At 36.7% G+C, this 19,541-nt stretch overlaps 1 protein-coding gene across 1 annotated transcript in view; it reads right to left on the bottom strand.

Moving 5' to 3' along the window:
* The window catches only part of CFAP47 (cilia and flagella associated protein 47), a 533,305-nt gene that overhangs the window by 231,394 nt on the left and 282,370 nt on the right, over window positions 1-19,541 (bottom strand). The window contains exons 43-44 of the mRNA XM_058535621.1: window positions 10,766-10,880; window positions 9,574-9,800 (exon numbers count right to left, since the gene is read on the bottom strand). Coding sequence (XP_058391604.1) covers window positions 9,574-9,800; window positions 10,766-10,880 — 342 coding nt within the window. The remainder of the gene's footprint in view (window positions 1-9,573; window positions 9,801-10,765; window positions 10,881-19,541) is intronic.

Raw genomic sequence — 19,541 nt, 5'->3', positions numbered from 1 at the left:
TTCAATGATTTTTCCTGCCATTTATCCCAGAGTACATAGCATGGCTTTTAAAACATAAACTTGAGAAAGTTAATAACAAATATAAGGGAACTACCTTGTAAGCTCTGAATCTTTCCAGAACCACTGAGTATATATATCATTAGAGTTGGTTTATTAACAGCCAGAAGAATATGAATTCAATAAATGAGTGCTAAGTGGTGAAGTGTCAAAAATTCATGCTCCTGACAAAAGATCCTGCCTCTCACAGTATATTAAGTAGATACATCATACTGCTATTACCCTATAAATATTTCAAAAATTCAAAGGGCACACGGTTGTAAAATAAAAAAATGAGTTAGACATGTCATTTTTCTTTGGTATAAAAGTGATTATATTTATTCAATTAGATTTAGTTATAAACAGATTTATCTCAAGGATGATTTTAGATTTTATTTCTTATGTAGTTATTTTATGCTATAACAGAGGATTCTAGGCTTTCATTTATTCCATTATACAATTTATGGTAGTAGACTAAGAAGTGAACATATGATCTGGAGGCTATGCAAAGTAAGGAAAAGAGTAATGGACAGGGAGGCAAAAATCTCTACATTTCTCCGTGAGGCCATAGAAATAATTTGAAAAGTACATATAAAAGCATTTTGGGAAAAAAAGGGTGTAAAATATTATACAAGGAAAGAGAATTTTTAAAACTAATCTAGTTTTCTGTTCTGCTGCAAAAAGCACTAGCATTATTTATTTCAAGAGTGCATTGATCATTGTACTCGAAAAGAATCCTTCATGACTAGATGTATATAAGCACAATAGGAGTGTCTCTAAGTTCTGATTTGGTGGAGCTTGTTTTCTTAAACTAGCACATTCAATACTTTTCTAGTTATTTTCAGCATTTAGAGTTTTTGCTGAAACAAATAATGCATGATATTCATAGAATTCAAAGAAAACAGTAATCTTCAGGTGAAAAAAACTTTCAATTTTTAAATTTAGAGACTACTTAAAACATTTCAACTTTAATTTTAAAAAAGCCAAGGTTTATTCATAAATTATTATTATTACTATTATTTCCACTAACAAATTCAGAGAAGTACACACATACAGGTACCCATCTGGCAAATGTGGGAGGGAAACAAGGATAAGTAAACAACAAGATGACTTAGAAAAATCAGGCTACGAAGCAACTTGGATAGACATTAGCCTATATCTATGAAGATTTCAGGTTTAATGTATCATGTGTTTGTTCAGGCACAAGTTCAACTGCATGAAACAATGACAGAGCACCTCTTGTGCACACAAGACATGGAGGGGTAAACAAAAAAACACATAAGTTTTTAGATTTCGAGCAATTCACAATCCTAGAGAAACAGGTAAACATAAAAATGAATCTTATACAAAACATAATTTGATAAATGCAATAATAAACACAAAATGTGTGCTGGGTTCCAAAGAGAAAGCTAAAATAAGAGAGAGAAAGGTAGAAACTATATACATGCATAAATAATAGAAAAAGGATCTATGGACAAAATCCATCTCCCTCAAGCATTTTTCATTTAAATAAAATGTTTTGACAACAGGTAAGAATGAAGAAAATGAATTTAAAAGAAAAAAGAGAGAGAGTGTTATGATAGACTTAAAGTTTGAAAAGGCCACATATTGAAAATTTTTACTATAGTAGTGTACTGAAAGTTGAACATAAACTTTCCCAAATTCACTGTTCTGTAGTATAAGTACACATTTTGGTATGAGCTGAAGAGAGCCATCAGCTTCTTAGATGCACAGTGGTGATGGGTCAGTCCAAACAACATCAGAGCCTTGGGCCTTGATATTTTTGAGCTAAACAGAACTTAAAAATCCAAGTCATCCATAAAATATCATCATTAACTGTTAGAAATCTGTGCTTAGACTGTGTTGATTCTAGCATACTGACAAATAAAAACAGAAATCATCCCTCTAATGTCAAATATTTTGTTGTTATATATGTAAATAAAGGTAAATCTTAAACAACAAGGATGAAAACTTTTACCATTAATTTCTTCATTGAACAAATATTTTGTGACTATCTTTGGCACAGCACACACTTTTCTAGTCACCGGTGATATGAGAGTTAACTAAAGAAATATCTTCTCACAAATTCCCTTGCTGGAGATAGACAATGAATAAACACATAAATGTACTACTCTCAGGAGATAAAAGCTATCAAAAGAGAAAACTGAAGGAAATTTAGGATTTGCAGAGTGCCTGGTGGAGGTAAGTGATGCTTTTTAAAAAATATAAGTTGGTAAAGCAGAATCACACTGATAGCCTTCTAGCAGACCTGAAGTAATTGAAGGAGGTAGCCTCTAATATCTAGGGAAAAGTAATAAAGAAAGTGCACAGGCCGAGGAGAGCATGCCTTGAGCATTTGAAAAACAGCAAGGAGACCTCTGTTACGGGAGTGACATGAGTGAATGGGCTGCAATGGAGATGCTATCATCAGGGAAGGAAGTGGGACTGACCAGAAGGGTAATGAAGAGCATCCTAAGGATACTGGTTTTTATTCTGACATGAGCTGGAAAGCCAGTAGAGGAATTTGTGCACAGGAGCAACATGAGCAGGTTTATATTTTAAAAGAATGGCTTTGGCAGCTCTGTGGAGAACAGACTGTACCTTATTTCAACTATAAAATAGAGTTCAAGCTGCAATAATAGAGTCTATAGTAGTAGTAATAATAACAACAAAAACAACAATGCCATACATATAGAGAGCACTTAATTACATACCACGTATTACGCTAAGCATTTGACATAATTATCTCATTTAATTTCCAGAAAAACTTCCAGAATAAAAACATAAAAATTAGAGTGACATCATGGCAGAGTGAGCTTTCCCTCTTAGACATCCTCCCTGCCAAGATAAAACAAAAAGTACATTCATATACCAACACAGGACATTCACACAACACAAAAGACATGAGAGACCCATGCAGCCTTACATCTGAAGGTGGAGGTGCTGGAACTCCCAGAGAAAGTGGAAGGAGATAAGGAGAAGTCCTCTCTTTCTCCAACGACAGTGACCCTGGGACTGGGACCGCATGGCTCTCACAGACAGGGGAAGGGTGGCCCTCCACGGGAAAACCATTGCTCTCCAAGTTCTCTCACAGCCTGTGGGAAATTTCCATAGGAATGTGGAGGGGACTGAACTGTTGCGGGGGTGTCTTCATCAAGCTAGCACCCAGGAGAGCAGATAGCGAGGGAAGAGTGAGAAGCCCTGGGATCAGGCAGGCAAAAGAAAGAGCCCCTCCCTCCATGCAGTGCTCCAGCACAACTGTTTGGCCAGAGTGCCCCTGGATTGTGGTGGGCTCAGAATACACAGCTCTTGACCCCCACTCAGTGGTGGCAGGTGGAAGCTGAGACTGGATATTTTCAGCATGAGGAAAAATAAGCCCATGCCCTCAAGTAGTATGCAAAAATATATTAAATCTCCAGACCAGAAGGAAAATAACAAGCACCCAGAAATCAATCCTGAAGGCACAGAAATTTATAACCTAAATGACAGAAAATTCAAAATAGCTATCATAAAAAAGCTCAACCAATAAAAATACAGATTGACAATTCAATGAAATCATGAACTTCTTCACAAAAGAGATTGAAACTATAAAGAAAATCTAATCATAAATCTTGGAAATGAAAAACACAACAGATGAGATAAAGAAAAATCTGGAATCTTTAAAGAACAGAGCTGACAATATGGAGGAAAGAATTAGCATTATTGAGGACAGGACTGCAGAAATGCTCCAGATGAAGGAGGAGAGAACTAAGACTAAAAAGAAATGAAGAAATTCTCCGAGAAATATCCAACTCAATTAGGAAATGCAACATAAGTATTATAGGTGTTTCAGAGAGAGAAGAAAGGGAAAAAGGAACAGGGAGCTTGTTCAAAGAAATAATAGCTGAGAAAATCCCAAATCTGCGGAAGGAGCTGGAAATACAAGTGAATGAAGTCAATAGATCCCCTAAATATGTCAACATGAAATGATCATCTCCAAGGCATATAGTAGTAAAGCCGGCAAAGTCAATGACAAAGAAAAAAAATTGAGAGCAGCAAGACAAAAAAAAAAAAATTGTACAAAGGAATTCCTATCAGGTTCTCAGTGGATTTCTCAGCAGAAACTTTACAGGCTAGGAGAGAGTAGGACAACATATTCAAAATTCTGAAAGACAAAAGCTTTCAGCACGAATACTCTATCCAGTGAAAATATCCTTCAGATATGATGCAGAAATAATAACTACCACAGATAAACAAAAGCTGAGAGAGTTCATTGGCATTAGACTGCCTTACAAGAAATAATGAAAGGAGCCCTTCTACCTGAGACAAAAAGGCAGAGGTTTACAAAGCTTTGAGCAAGGAGATAGCCAGAAAAAATCAGAAAATTGCAGCTCTCTATCAGAATAGGTTAGCAAACAATTATAACATACAAGATAAAGGGAAGAAAAGGATATAAAAAAACTATAAACACTTCAATTAAGCCACAAACTCACAACACAAAAAGAATAATTTGTGACAACAATAACTCAGAAGGGGAACCTGCTTAGGCTAACGGAGATAAGAGGCTATCAAAAAATGGACTATCTCATCTATGAGATCTTTTATACAAACCTCATGGTAACCACTAAACAAAAAATCAGAGCAGATCCACAATTCATAAATAAAGACAAAACTGAGAAAACCACCAAGCTGAAATGGCAGGCAAAAATCAAGGGAAAAGAAACAATGGAAATATAGAACAATCAGAAAATAAGAAATAAAATGGCACTATTAGGTCCTCATATATCAATAATCACTCTAAATGTAAATGGATTGAATTCTCCAATCAAAAGACACAGAGTAGCTAGATGGATTAAAAAACAAGAGCCAACAATATGCTGCCTCCAGGAAACACATCTCAGCTGTAAAAACAAACATAGGCTAAGAGTGAAGGGATAGACGATGATACTCTAAGCAAATGGCAAGCAAAAGAAAGTAGCTATTGCCATACTTATATCAGACAAAGCAGACTTCAAGATAAAAAAGACAATGAGAGACAAAGGGGGGGCAGTATATAATGATAAAAGGGACATTCCACCAAGAGGAAATAACACTTATGCATATATATGCACCTAACACAGGAGCACCAAAGTACCTAAAGTTAACTATTAGCAGACCTAAAGGGAGAAACTGACAGCAACACAATAATAGTAGGGGACCTCAACACCCCACTTACATCAATGGATAGATCATCCAGACAGAAAGTCAACAAGGAAACAGTGGACTTAAACAAAAAACTAGACAAGATGGACTTAACAGATATATATAGGGCACTCGATTCAAACATAGAAGATTACATATTCTTCTCAAGCAAGCATGGAACATTCTCAAGGATAGATCATATGTTAGGAAACAAGGCAAGTCTCTATAAATTTAAGAACATTGAAATCATAACAAGCATCTTTTCTGACCATAACGCTATGAAACTAGAAATCGACTGCAAGTAAAAAGCAGGGTAAGTGAAAAAGATGTGGAGATTAAACAACATGCTACTGAACAACCAATGGATCGTTGAAGAAATTAAAGGAGAAATCAAAAAATATGTGGAGACAAATGAAAATGAAAATACACCACACCAACTCATACAGGATACAGCAAAAGCGGTCCTGAGAGGGAAACTCATAGCAATACAGACCCACCTTAACAAACAAGAAAAATCCCAAATAAGGAACCTGAAATTACACCTAACAGAATTAGAAAAAGAAGAACAAACAAAGGAGGGAAGGAGAAGGAGGGAGTCAGCAGAAGGAGGGAAATAATAAAAATTAGAGCAGAAATAAATGAAATTGAAACCAAAAAAAACAGTAGAAAGGATCAATGAAACAAAGAGCTGGTTCTTTGAGAAGATAAACAAAATTGACAAACTCTTAGCCAGACTCACTAAGAAAAAAAGAGAGAAGGTTCAAATAAATAAAATTAGAAATGAAAGAGGAGAAATTACATCTGATACCACAGACATACAAAGGATCATAAGAGAATACTATGAAAAACTGTATGCCAACAAATTGGACAATCTAGAAGAAATGGATAAATTCCTAGACTCATACAACCTCACAAAACTGAATCAAGAAGAAATAGAAAATCTGAATAGGTCAATCACAAGTAAAGAGTTTGAAACAGTCATCAAAAACCTCCCAAAAAATAAAAGTCCAGGACCAGATGGCTTCTCTGGAGAATTTTACCAAACATTCAGAGAAGATTTAATACCTATCCTAATCAAACTATTCAAAAAATAGAGGAAGACAAAACACTTCCTAACATATTCTATGAGTCCAACATCACCCTGATACCAAAGCCAGACAAGGACAATACAAAGAAGGAAAATTACAGGCCAATATCGCTGATGAAAATAGATGCAAAAATCCTCAACAAAATATTGGCAAACCGAATACAGCAATACTTTAGAAAGATCATACACCATGATCAAGTGGGATTTATACCAGGGACACAGGGATGGTTCAGCATCTGCTAATCAATCAATGTGATACAGCACATTAACAAAATGAGGAATAAAAACCACATGATCATCTCAATAGATGCAGAGAAAGCATTTGACAACATCCAACATCCATTTATGATAAAAACTCTTAACAAAATGGGTATAGAAGGAAAGTACCTCAACATAATAAAGGCCATATACGACAAAGCCACAGCCAACATCATACTCAACGGGGAAAAACTGAAAGCCATTCCTCTGACAACACGAAAAAGACAAGGGTGACCACTCTCGCCACTCTTATTCAACATAGTACTGGAGGTTCTGGCCAGAGCAATTAGGCAAGAAAAAGGAATAAAAAGAATCCAAATAGGCAACAAAGAAGTGCAACTCTTGCTGTTTGCAGACAACATGATTTTATATATAGAAAACCTTAAACAATCTATTGGAAAACTATTAGAAATAATCAACAATTACAACAAAGTGGCAGGGTATAAAATAAACTTACAAAAATCAGTCACATTCCTATACTCTAATAATGAACTAACAGAAAGAGAACTCAAGAATATAATCCCATTTACAAATGCAAATATCTAGGAGTAGGGGCCGGCCCGGTGGCACAAGCGGTTAACTGTGCACGCTCCGCTGCGGTGGCCCGGGGTTTGCCGGTTCGGATCACAGGTGCACACTGATGCACCACTTGGCAAGCCATGCTGTGGCGGTGTCCCATATAAAGTGGAGGAAGATGGGCATGGATGTTAGCCCAGGACCAGTCTTCCTCAGCAAAAAAAGAGGAGGATTGGCAGATGTTAGCACAGGGCTGATCTTCCTGACAAAAATATAAAATAAAATAAAATAAAATATCTAGGAGTAAATTCAACCAAGGAGGTGAAAGACCCATACCATGAAAATTATAAGACATTATTGAAAGAAATTCATGATGTCATAAAGAAATGGAAAGATAGTCCATGCACATGGATTGGAAGAATAAATACAGTTAAAATGTCCATACTACCTAAGGGAATCTACAGATTCAATGCAATCCCAATCAGAATCCCAATGACATTCTTCATGGAAACAGAACAAAGAATCCTAAAATTCATATGGGGCAACAAAAGACCCCAAACAGCTAAAGCAATCCTGAGAAAAAAGAACAAAGCTGGAGGCATCACTATACCTGACTTTAAAATATACTACAAAGCTATAGTAATCAAAATAGCATGGTACTGGTATAAAAACAGACACACAGATCAATGGAACAGAACTGAAAGCCCAGAAATAAAACCACACATCTACGGACAGCTAATCTTCAACAAAGGAGCTAAGAATACACAATGGAGAAAGGAAAGTTTCTTCAATAAATGATGTTGGGAAAACTGGACAGCCACATGCAAAAGAATGAAAGTAGACCATTATCTTTCGCCATACACAAAAATTAACTCAAAATGGATTAAAGACTTGACGACCTGAAACCATAAAACTCCTAGAAGAAAATATAGGCAGTACACTCTTTGACATCGGTCTTAGAAGGATCTTTTCGATTACCACGTCTACTCAGGCAAGGGAAACAAAAGAAAATATAAACAAGTGGGATTTCATCAGACTAAAGAGCTTCTGCAAGGCAAAGGAAACCAGGAACAAAATGAAAAGACAACCCACCAGCTGGGAGAAAATATTTGCAAATCATATATCTGACAAGGGGTTCATCTCCAAAATATACAAAGCACTCACACAACTGAACAACAAAGACACAAACAACCTGACCATAAAATGGGCAGAGGATATGAACAGACATTTTTCCAATGAAGATATACAGATGGCCAATAGGCACATGAAAAGATGTTCAACATCACTAATCATCAGGGAAATGCAAATCAAAACCACACTAAGATATCACCTTACACCCATTAGAATGGCTATAATCACTAAGACAAAAAATTACAAATATTGGAGAGGTGGTGGAGAAACATGAACCCTAATTCACTGCTGGTGGGGATTCAAACTAGTGCAACCTCTATGGAAAACAGTATGGAGATTCCTCAAAAAATTAAAAATAGAAATATCTTATGATCCAGCTATCCCACTACTGGGTATTTAGCCAAAGAACCTGAAATCAACAATCCAAAGACGCTTATACACTCCTATGTTCATTGCAGCATTATTCACTATAGCCAAGAAGTGGAAGCAACCCAAGTGTCCCACAACTGATGACTAGATAAAAAAGATGTGGTATATATATATCATGGAATATTACTCAGCCATAAAGAAGACAAAATCGTCCCATTCGCAACAACATGGATGGACCTGGAGGGTATTATGTTAAGTGAAATAACCCAGAGAAAGACAAATACCACATGATTTCACTCATATGTGGAAGATAAACCAACACATGGACAGAAAGAATAGCTTGGTGGTTACCAGGGAGAAAGGAGTTGATGGGTGGGCACAAGGGGTGAAGGGACGCATTTATATGGTGACTGACAATAATGTACAAGTGAAATTTCAAAATGTTATAAACGATTATGACATCAATAAAATATATATATATATATATATATATATATATATATATATATATATATATATATATATAAATGTTTGACGATTTTTAAGTAACTAGTCCACAGTCACACAGGTAGACAGTGTTAGAGTCTGGATTCTCAGCCTGGTAATCTGACCCCAGGGACGATCCTCTCTAGATACACAATAGAATATCCTGGGCAACTTTTAGGACATGTCCTCACCCACCCCCTTCCAGGGATTTAGATATATATCTGGAGTGGGGCCTGGGCACTCGTATTATTTTAAGTTCTCCTGGGCATTCTAATGTGCAGCCAGAATTGAGGACTACTGTGAATTAAGCAACTACACATTAATGCCTAAAATTACCTTCTAGAATGTTTTGTTGTAGATTTACTATTTAATGAGGTAAAGAGAAAAAATTTACTGAGCTGTCTTTCTGGGGAAAACCAGCTTTCATCATTTTTCTACGTAAAAACATTGTTATGATTAAGTAGTAGCAGCTCTCACTATATTTTTAAAGAGAGATTAATTTAAGTGCATCATCTGTCCTCCATTCCCACCTCGATCTTAGTCAGTCCCAGGAGGGCGATGGCCACGCGGATACTACTGCTCTCCAGAGTGCCTGTGATCAACCTTCTCTCATACTCTATATCCGACATCTGTTGCTGCGCTGCAAAAGCCAAAGCCTTTTCCTTGGCTTCATTAGTCAGTGGCAATTTAAGGTCCACATCCAGGACTTGACGGAGCTCGCATTTCAAATATAGAACTGGATCTTCCTTATTAAACTCTAGGGGAAGCAAAAACATTCATGACTGCAACGATCATTTATACCCTTGACATTGTTATCCAGGATGGACTTCGGAGGTCTGAAACATAAAACTTCAGTGATGACCTTCATCAACCAGAATAAAAATAAATAGGTAACACATTTCTAGTAGTCCTAATTCAGTACAGTCACACATTGCACAATGACAGGGATACGTTCTTAGAAATGCATCATTAGGCGATTTCGTCCTTGTGTGAACATCACTGAGTATACTTACACAAACCTAGATGGTAGAGTCTACTACACATGTAGGCTGTATGGTACTAATCTTACGGGACCACTGTCATATATGTGGTCTATCGTTGACTGAAACATCATTATGTGATGCATGACTGTAATTAAAGAGTAAGTCTTCAGGAATTAAAGATATTTTACTGGTATTCTCTAAAAAGAGTTCTAGTCAAACGATTCTTTCATAGAAACATCATCAACATGCTCAAAAATTCAGTGACCATTGCACTCCTATTAGTGATTAGAAGGTAGGAGGAGTAGAAATGTAAAGAAAGATATCAGTCAAGGACTGGTAAGAATGGCTATTTTCTTTCACTAACAACCTTACACTTTAAACTAGAATATAGGGTATAAGTCCAGGTTATATTAAAATATATAGAATTTGAGAGTGTAGTGATTTCCAAATTATCTGGGAAATGGAAAATACTGCTAAATAAATATTTTGAATGCAAAATTTCAATATTTACCTGAAAAATGAAAAGTAAAGATTTAAAAAAGGAATCACCATCGACATTTTCTTAATTGTTAAAATGGTGCTCTATTCCACGGATGCTGACAACATAAACTGAAAAGGAAGCCTTCCAAAATTTAATTATATATTGGAAAAACTTGCTATGAGGATGCTTAGGTGACTATATGAGGAACAGTCCCATACTGCAACATTATAAATAAAATAAAACATACACACACTCTACCTTTGTCTGTAGAACGGCTGTAGTCAAGTGGACTTGAGGAAGAATTCGTTGGAAGGAAGCTAGAAGGCAAGGGGATCATACCATTTCCTTCCACAGCATATATTAATTCTCCAATCTAGAACACAACCACACAATAATATTAAGTTCTAAAAGCTCAGAAGAAAATTAGGATAAATCTTTCTGCTATAAGAAAAATCTGTATACTATAAAAACATCCATGTATTGTGTGTTACTAAGCAACATAGGCCCTACATGGGTGGAGAAAAGTAAGGCTTAAATATAGTCCCACTGCAGTGCGGGGGAAACTCTGCGTGCAACCAGAACACAGAGATGGATTAAGAAGGTCCCAGGATGGTACTGACAGCAGTTGATCTTTATAGCTACAAATATCCTTGGTAGACTGTTACCTTAAAACAAATAATCAAGCAAAAGAGAACATTTTTTTCCTTCAATCTGTAATTTATTGTTGGAAGGGAGTGTCATCATTTTTGCAGGGTGTCTGAGTCCCCAAGATTCTATACTTTAAAGTGGAGGTTTTCAAAATGAGTATGTGAGGGTCTGAAGATCTTTAGAATAAGTAATTAGTCAAGAAGTACAAAAGACTAAACAGAGAGACTGAAAATAAAGGTGGGGACAATGCAAGGGCAGCAACATGATAGAGGGAAAAATCAATAGAGGTGGACAAGCCTGGTTTTAATTCTAGCTACTAAGCCTCAGGTAAATTTACCAAATCTCTGAGTTCCAGTTTCTTCCTCTGTAAAATGGGATGAACGATACCTTTATTTTAGGAATCTAGAGATTAAATGAAAAGGACAGGGGAAGAGAGAGTCTCAAAAGACATATCATACAATCACAATGGATGAACATTATTTAGATCTTGATTCTGAAGGGTAGCAGAATATGCCACCCCAAAATATGACTGTAGGAGTTCAAGATATGACACACCAAAATATGCTGCTTTGGTACTTGAAAAACAGCAAATGCAAGGAGAGGCTTTCTCTGAACTCCCCTTATCTGCCTAAAGACAGATCCTCCAAAAGGAATTCAATTATCATAAATCTCCTTCCTGGGAGTTTCGTCAACCAAGGAAGATTGACTCATCACAGGAAGAGACTAGAAGTTGACACCATATCCAAACTTTGTCACTATCATATCTCCCATCTATGCTTCTAAGGGCCCGTTCATCTTTCCTAAAAATCATTTACTCTCCTCTAAGTGGCTGACATCCCTTCTCCCCTTTCCCTATTAAGGTGGTATTTAAGCCTGAATTCTAAGCTACCTTGAGGAGTTACACATTTTCATGTATACATCTCCCACATATACATGAGGTATACATGTTAATAAACCTCTGTTTTTCTTTCTTTTCTTTTTTTTTTGTGAGAAAGATTAGCCCTGAGAGCTAACATTCATTGCCAATCCTCCTATTTTGCTGAGGAAGATTGGCCCTGGCGAACATCCGTGCCCATCTTCCTCTGCTTTATATGGGATGTCGCCACAGCATGGCTTTGACAATCGGTGCGTCGGTCAGTGCCCGGGATCCAAACCTGCGAACCCCAGGCCACTGAAGCGGAGCATCCGAACTTAATCACTACGCCACCAGGCTGGCCCCTGTTTGTTTTCCTTTTGTTAATTTGTCTTTTATTACAGGAGTCTCAGCCAAGAACTCGGAAGGGTAAAGGAAAACATTTTTCCTCCCCTATAATTCAAAGAAACTTGAAATGAAATGCCAGAAAAAACAAACAATCATGAGATAATCAGGGAAATATGAACAATGCCTAGATGTTTGATGTTACTAAGAAAAAAATTTACAATATTTTAGTAGTAATGGTATCATGGTTATATAAAAAAAAAGGGAGTCTTTGTTGTAGAGACACATTGAATTATATGTGGATAAAATTATGTGATGATTGAGATTTGCTTCATTATAATCATGAAACATGTTTGGCCATGCACTGTTGAAGCTAAGCAAAGGGTACAGGAGGGATTTATTGCAGTTTTATTTCTACGATTGTATTTCATATTTTCCATACTAAAGTCTTTTTAAAAAATGTTTATATCTTAAGAAGTAGAATGATAGTAAGGATGCGGTAAGGACTACATGGAGTAACACATAACAGGTACCTTTGCCTGGTACTTAACAGGCACTTAACAGACCTATTTAAATGAACCGGGGTCATTCTTTGAGAGCAGGGCTTCCCAAACTTTCATGTGCATATAAATCACGTTAGGATATTGTGAAAATGTAAGTCTGACTCAAAAGATCTAGGGTGGGGCCGAGACTTGAGAGGATCAACAAAGAGGAAGACTGGCAAATTTAGGTTTAAGCTACACAATGAAAAATCTTATACCAGAAAGGGCTTGTGACAGGTATGCAACTAATATTAGGAAAGCAAAAGGTAACAAACTCTAGCTTCGAAGCTGAGATTGTAACTATAGTTTGAATTGTCTCACAACCTTAAAACAATATTAACTGTATGCTTGAGAGACTATTCCAAAGATATCTTTGAGGAGGAATATATAACTAAATGACATAAGAGTAAATTGATCACATAATAAAAATATACATGCCAAGATATTGTAAATATCTTAGAGAAGTGAAGTGGCAAAAATTGAAAATTAATCTGGAAAGAATTTAAGCATGAACAATTTCTGATTGTGAGGTCAATTTATTTATAGCTTCATTATCCCTGCCCAGTTGAGATTTGTTTATAATTAATTTTGTCATCTACTTTCATATGATAATGTTCCATAGAATTTTATTAATATGATCCACAGTTATCTTCAGTTCGTGCTGATAAAAGGAATACGGAAAACTTTGAATGTTTTAAATTGTTTAGCATTTAAATCCATGCACTCCTGATAATAAATAGACAAATAATTTTCAAATAGTAATTTTTCCTAAGAAGTCATGTACTTTACAAACACAAATCCAAGCTAGCAATCTGAAATGTGTTTTCTGTGTGGTGTGTTTTACTACAAATACAACTGAGTGATCAATACTAATGATGTGAAATTTTCAATGATAACTGAAGTAGAGTACAAATGCATCAGTTCAACAGAGACTGGAGAAAACAATATATTAATTTTTTACTTTCAACTTTTTTCTCTTTTTAATTTTTATCTAAAAATCAGTTGTTTTATACAAAATCTAGTATTCCTAAGAAATTAGACTCAGTGAGTACAGAGTTATCATAATTATATGTTTTTTTAAATCCGTGCCTGAATGAAACCTGATCTATAGCTTGTCTACTCCATGAAAAGGAATATCAGCTCATCGGAGTTGATACAAAAGGAGCAAACTGCTATTTGCCAGAATATGTTTCTTAAATATAAGTTATAAACAGCTTCCTAGCCATTGATTAGCTAACTGAAATATCAGTAACTAAGACTCCACTCAATTCCATTTAACTCCACATCTTACACAGACAATATATTATCATTTCTCAATAAATTATTTCGTCTAACTTGCTCACTTTCAATGTTCTTTTTTATTAAAAAGAAGCTTAATATAATTGAAAATAATGCTATGTCAGAAAATTATTCAGGAAAGTCATCTGTAGTATTGTCAAATTATTTCCTTCCACTTTTCTTTAAATAAAATCAGAACAGGAAAGGAATACAAACGCAACGAAGAACTCTTTTAAAGTAGAGAAGCCCCTTACATTCCAAGTCTAGAGGCTATGACAAGGGAAATGAAATTATCTGACACATAACAGACACTTGTCAATGTGAGCTATTCTAATAGTCACATATTAAATTTCCTTTCTGCTCTTAATTTTTTATTTTTCAGTTGGCATGTTTACTTGGATTTATATTATATTTTCCAGAAAGAGGCCAAAGCCCATTGTCAATTGTTAGAAACTCTCACAAAGGATATTTTGTTCTTCCTGTGTATCTAGTTAAACTCAGTCCTCAAATAACACAGTTGCATGCAACTTTACAAGAAGACCAGCTGTTAATGACCCAGAAAGGAGGAACACAAACACTGAATTGGCAGGAAAGTTTTAACCCCAGCTCTGCCACTAATTAGCTGGGTAACCTTGGACATACATTGGATGTCCTCCAGATACAAATTACCTCAATCCTTAAAAAAAAAAAAAAATTAAAAAAAAGCATTTCTGGACAGAAAATCCCCATGTGTTGTTTCATAGGTAGGTCTTAAATTCTACTTATTTTCTTATCTTGGGCCTAGATCTTGCTAGGTTTTGTAATTTATTTGTTTAAATTGGCTGAACAATATTGTATCATTCTGATGGCTAAACAGGCACATGAGAGTTAAGCTAAAATTTTAAATGTTAAATTCTATACAATACAGAGAGATCATTAATTATTGTAGGTGGCTGTATCACTTTGCCATAATTATAATGTGCAACTAACCAATACGAATAATCGCTGTTCTTTTAAAATACTATTTTTCACAGCATGATTGAGCTAGGACACTCAGTAAGGGTGAGAAGAAGCCGTACAAAAGATTTATATGCCTGCACTAAAAAGTTCAACTTTCTTAACACAATTTTAACACAATGTTAATTGCATGCCTGAGAGATTATTCCACAGACATTTTGAGAAGGCAACATATATTTAAATGGTATATAAATTGATTGTTTAATAAAAATACATGGTATATTGTAGGAAAACATCTCATCAAATAACAGAAAGTTGGGCCTAGACCCTAGAAGTTACTGTGGCAATGAGATTAACAATCTCTCTTCACCGTTATCACCATATTTTCCAGAACAGTTTCTCTTTAAATTTTTGCCACCAATTTGCTCTACAAATAAATGAAAATTTGCTTCCCTTCAAGTGTGACACTCAAACTGTCATTAAGATTGATCTTTCTATAAATATTCACGTTTACAGTTCTCTCTTGTCCTCATCTTCCTTCCCCCAAATTCAACACCATCATCTCTTCTTTCGCCATTGCTTCTCACATCCTCCTCTCTGTCTTTACTCCTACTAAGCAAAAAGCAGAGGGCTATATAGAATGGAGGTATGCGGAGTAGTGTTATAGACTGCAAGAATTTCCTAGCCAGTTTCTCGGTCTCCAGTTTCTGTCTCCAACTCTTAATCTACTCTCTGTTGTGGTTCCAGAGATGCTTTCTAAAACAAAGATGAAATCAGATCATGCCTATGCGGAATACCTTCCATTGAGGTCCTGCTTTCAATAATAATAATAATAATAATAATAATAATAATAATAATAATAATGTTATTCAACTTAAAATTCACTGCCCTCCTATCAGTCTGACTTACCCATCCAACTCATTTTCTGTCACTTCTAACACACCACTCTCAGAATTGGCAATTCAAGTGTCCATGAAATTCCATGCTTAGCTATTTTGCCTCATGTTCTTCTCATCTCCTCCTGAGCACACTTCTACCCTGCCCAAATTCTGTTTTACTGGCAAATTTCTACTCATCCTTCTTACCCCACTTCCTCTATTAATCCATTATTCCTGCCTCTGCTATCATATAGAAATGCATTCTTCCTTGTATTCTACAAATGGTCACAATCTGTCTGACTGTGTTATAGAAATAAGTGGACATGTTCCAGGATACCATGGACACAAGGAAAGATTATGCCTTGCAAGGGGCATCTTGTTGAGGGCAAGGTTGTCCCAGCAAAATGTTGCATCCACTGAAGGAAGGAATGCATTTTTCTAATTCTTATGAATGTGCCATATGTTCAGCCAGCTTTTTCCATCCACCTGGAGGGATACCTACTTCAAATTAATACAAAGTTTTGGTGTGAGCTGGGCCAATCTTCTGCAAGTTTGTCTCCTCCATTGGAATGTGATTCCCTTGAGTTCAGGGTTCATGCCCTTTCTGTGTGTTCACTCTCTCCATGCCTAGAAAATTGGCTTTATACTGTTACGGAATTAAACTGTGTTGGGAGGATTGAACGGTATAATAAAATGAAATTATTGAGAAAACAGCTTGAGGGTGTCAAAGTTTAAAACTTGCAATTGTCATTCTCCATATTCTACAGTTTCCTTTAAGAATGAGAGGGTTCCAAACTTGTAACTAGTAGATAAATAAGTTCTAGAAATCTAATGTACAGCATAGTGATTATAGTCAACAATGCTGTATTATAAACTTCAAAGTTTCTAAGAGACTAGATCTTAATTGTTCTCATCACAAAAAATAAATAATTGTGTGACATGCTAAAGGTGTTAGCTAACGCTACTGTAGTAATCATATTGCAATAAATAAATGTATCAAACCAACACATACACCTCAAACTTATACACTGTTATCTGTCAATTATATCTCAATTTACAAAAAGAACGAGCAGGTCCATAAAATTAACATGGATTTGGGGAAATAGGAATTTCTGCTGCCTCATATTCTACGTGTCATTTGAATTGGTGTCCCCTGGAACTAAAATATTGGTACCCCAGAGGCATGTGGAGTCTTTACAGGTTAACTGGTAGTATCATTGATAAGGAACCCAGAGGAGACCCTCAAGAATAAATAACTACCATTGGGTACAAAATTCTCTTTTTCAGATTTTCTTCTCATATTTTTCTTGAAAAAGGCTGCACTGCTTATTGTAGGATGATGGTTTCACAGTAACAGGCGGAAAAGAAGTTGGGTGAAGTGGGAGAAGGCCTTGCAGTATGGAGGGGGCTCCAACTATGTGTAATTATGAACATTTACCACATTGGGACTTTAAAGTTTACCTAACCTGCCCCCATATTGCCAGCAAGCATCCTGAGGTTAATAAATGTTTCGAAGTGTTTATGAGCCAAATGAGATTTCATCTTCTCTATGTTTCTCCAGGAACAACTCAGGGGTATGGCCTGTGGAGAGGAATGTAGTTACCAAAAAAAAAAACATGCAGTTGTAACAAATCAAATGAAAAATCAAAGGGCAAATGAAATGTAGCTTGCCATTAAAAACCACGGAAAATAAAAGAAACCACCCTCAGGGCCGGCCCCGTGGCTTAGCGGTTAAGTGCGCCCGCTCCGCTACTGGCGGCCCGGGTTCAGATCCCGGGCGCACAGCGACACACCGCTTCTCCGGCCATGCTGAGGCCGCATCCCACATACAGCAACTAGAAGGATGTGCAGCTATGACATACAACTATCTACTGGGGCTTGGGGGGGAAAAAAAAAAGGAGGAGGATTGGCAATAGATGTTAGCTCAGGGCTGGTCTTCCTCAGCAAAAAGAGGAGGATTAGCATGGGTGTTAGCTCAGGGCTGATCTTCCTCACAAAAAATAAATAAATAAATAAATAAACAAACAAACTGAAAAAAGAAACCACCCTCAAATAATAGTCAGTCCCTTCAGCTATAAAGATAACTTCCATAAAACTGAAGTTAGTTTGCCTAAATGTAAATTTACATAAAGATGTTAGCATAATATAATGTTTTTACCTTCACATTCAATAAAATTAAACATAAATCAGTATTATTAAAGTCTGCACATTAATTATGAATCAAAAAATTTTGCACATTGATTGTAGAATATTTAAAAATATATATAATAGAGACTGCCAGCTTAATCTCTGCATCAGCAGAGACAGAAAGACACAAAAGACTGATGGAGAATGAAATGAGTGATAGTGTAAAGGCAGACGAGCAGCTCCACCTATTTATGCAAATATAAGGGAGATGGCCAGAGTGACATACAATATATTTAACAACTGGTAAGGCGTAGCCTTAGACTAAATTGTTGTAGACAATAAATCAACAAGAAGGCCTTGCAGGGTCTTCTACCTGGGAGTGGGCATTCTTGCCCTGTCAACTTTTTATTTGACTTGGCAAGGCTGAAACTCTCATTGGTGTCTGGGGCCCACTTACAGGCCTGGGCCAATTTGCATAAGTTGCTCAGGGATGCTGCTCCCATCCCCGCTGCCTCAAGTCAGCAATATCCGGACTTTGGTTTCTATTTGTTGTGACCAAATTTTTGTTTTGTTTTGTTTTGTTTTTTGTGAGGAAGATCAGCCCTGAGCTAACATCCATGCCAATCCTCCTCTTTTTGTTGAGGAAGACTGGCCCTGAGCTAACATCCGTGTCGATCTTCCTCCACTTTATGTGGGACGCCGCCACAGCATGGCCTGACAAGTGGTGCGTCGGTGTGCGCCCGGGATCCGAACCCAGGCCGCTAGCAGCAGAGCGCGCTCACTTAACGGCCACGCCATGGGGCCGGCCCTGTTGTGACCAACTTTTGTATACAGAAAAGGCCAACGAAGGACTAGGAGACAAATCTACCAGGGAAGAGAAAGAGTCTTGTTTGGCTCAATAAAAAGGCTCATGGGTTGGTGGAATAGGGCTGGCTAGGCCACAGCAAGTGGCTGCAACTGGAACTCACTCTTAACCCAGGCCCCATATCAAGGATACCTGTTTGATGCCCCTGCCTCTTTCAAACGGATGATCCCAGCAATGCCAGGTGGTTTCTTACTTGGGAACCCAGGACTACACAAAGCAGATGTCCACATAGGCACCACAGTGAAGACAGAGCCCAAGGTTGTGTTAATACATTGCTTTGTACTCTGCAGTGTTTGTGTGGGGGTCTGTCAACTCCTGCTCCCAGAAGGTGCAATTCCTCAGGGATCAGGTCATGATTCTACTCTAAGTTCTTCCATTCAATCTGCCCCCGTCCACATACCAGCAGAAACTTTGGATTTCTGGCATTTGATAGCATGAATTTTTAGGGCTTTTGTAGGTTTTCCCCTAAGGTAAGAATTTCTATGAACACTGACAGAAGTTTTGTAAAACTGTTTCTACTCTCAAACAGCTGTTACATAAACCATTGCATTTTTTATTTGAA

Source organism: Diceros bicornis, chromosome X (genome assembly GCF_020826845.1).
Source record: "Diceros bicornis minor isolate mBicDic1 chromosome X, mDicBic1.mat.cur, whole genome shotgun sequence".
In the NCBI taxonomy this organism is placed as follows: domain Eukaryota; kingdom Metazoa; phylum Chordata; class Mammalia; order Perissodactyla; family Rhinocerotidae; genus Diceros; species Diceros bicornis.
Note: the sequence above shows the minus strand (reverse complement) of the source record. Positions and strands in the feature narration are given on the sequence as shown.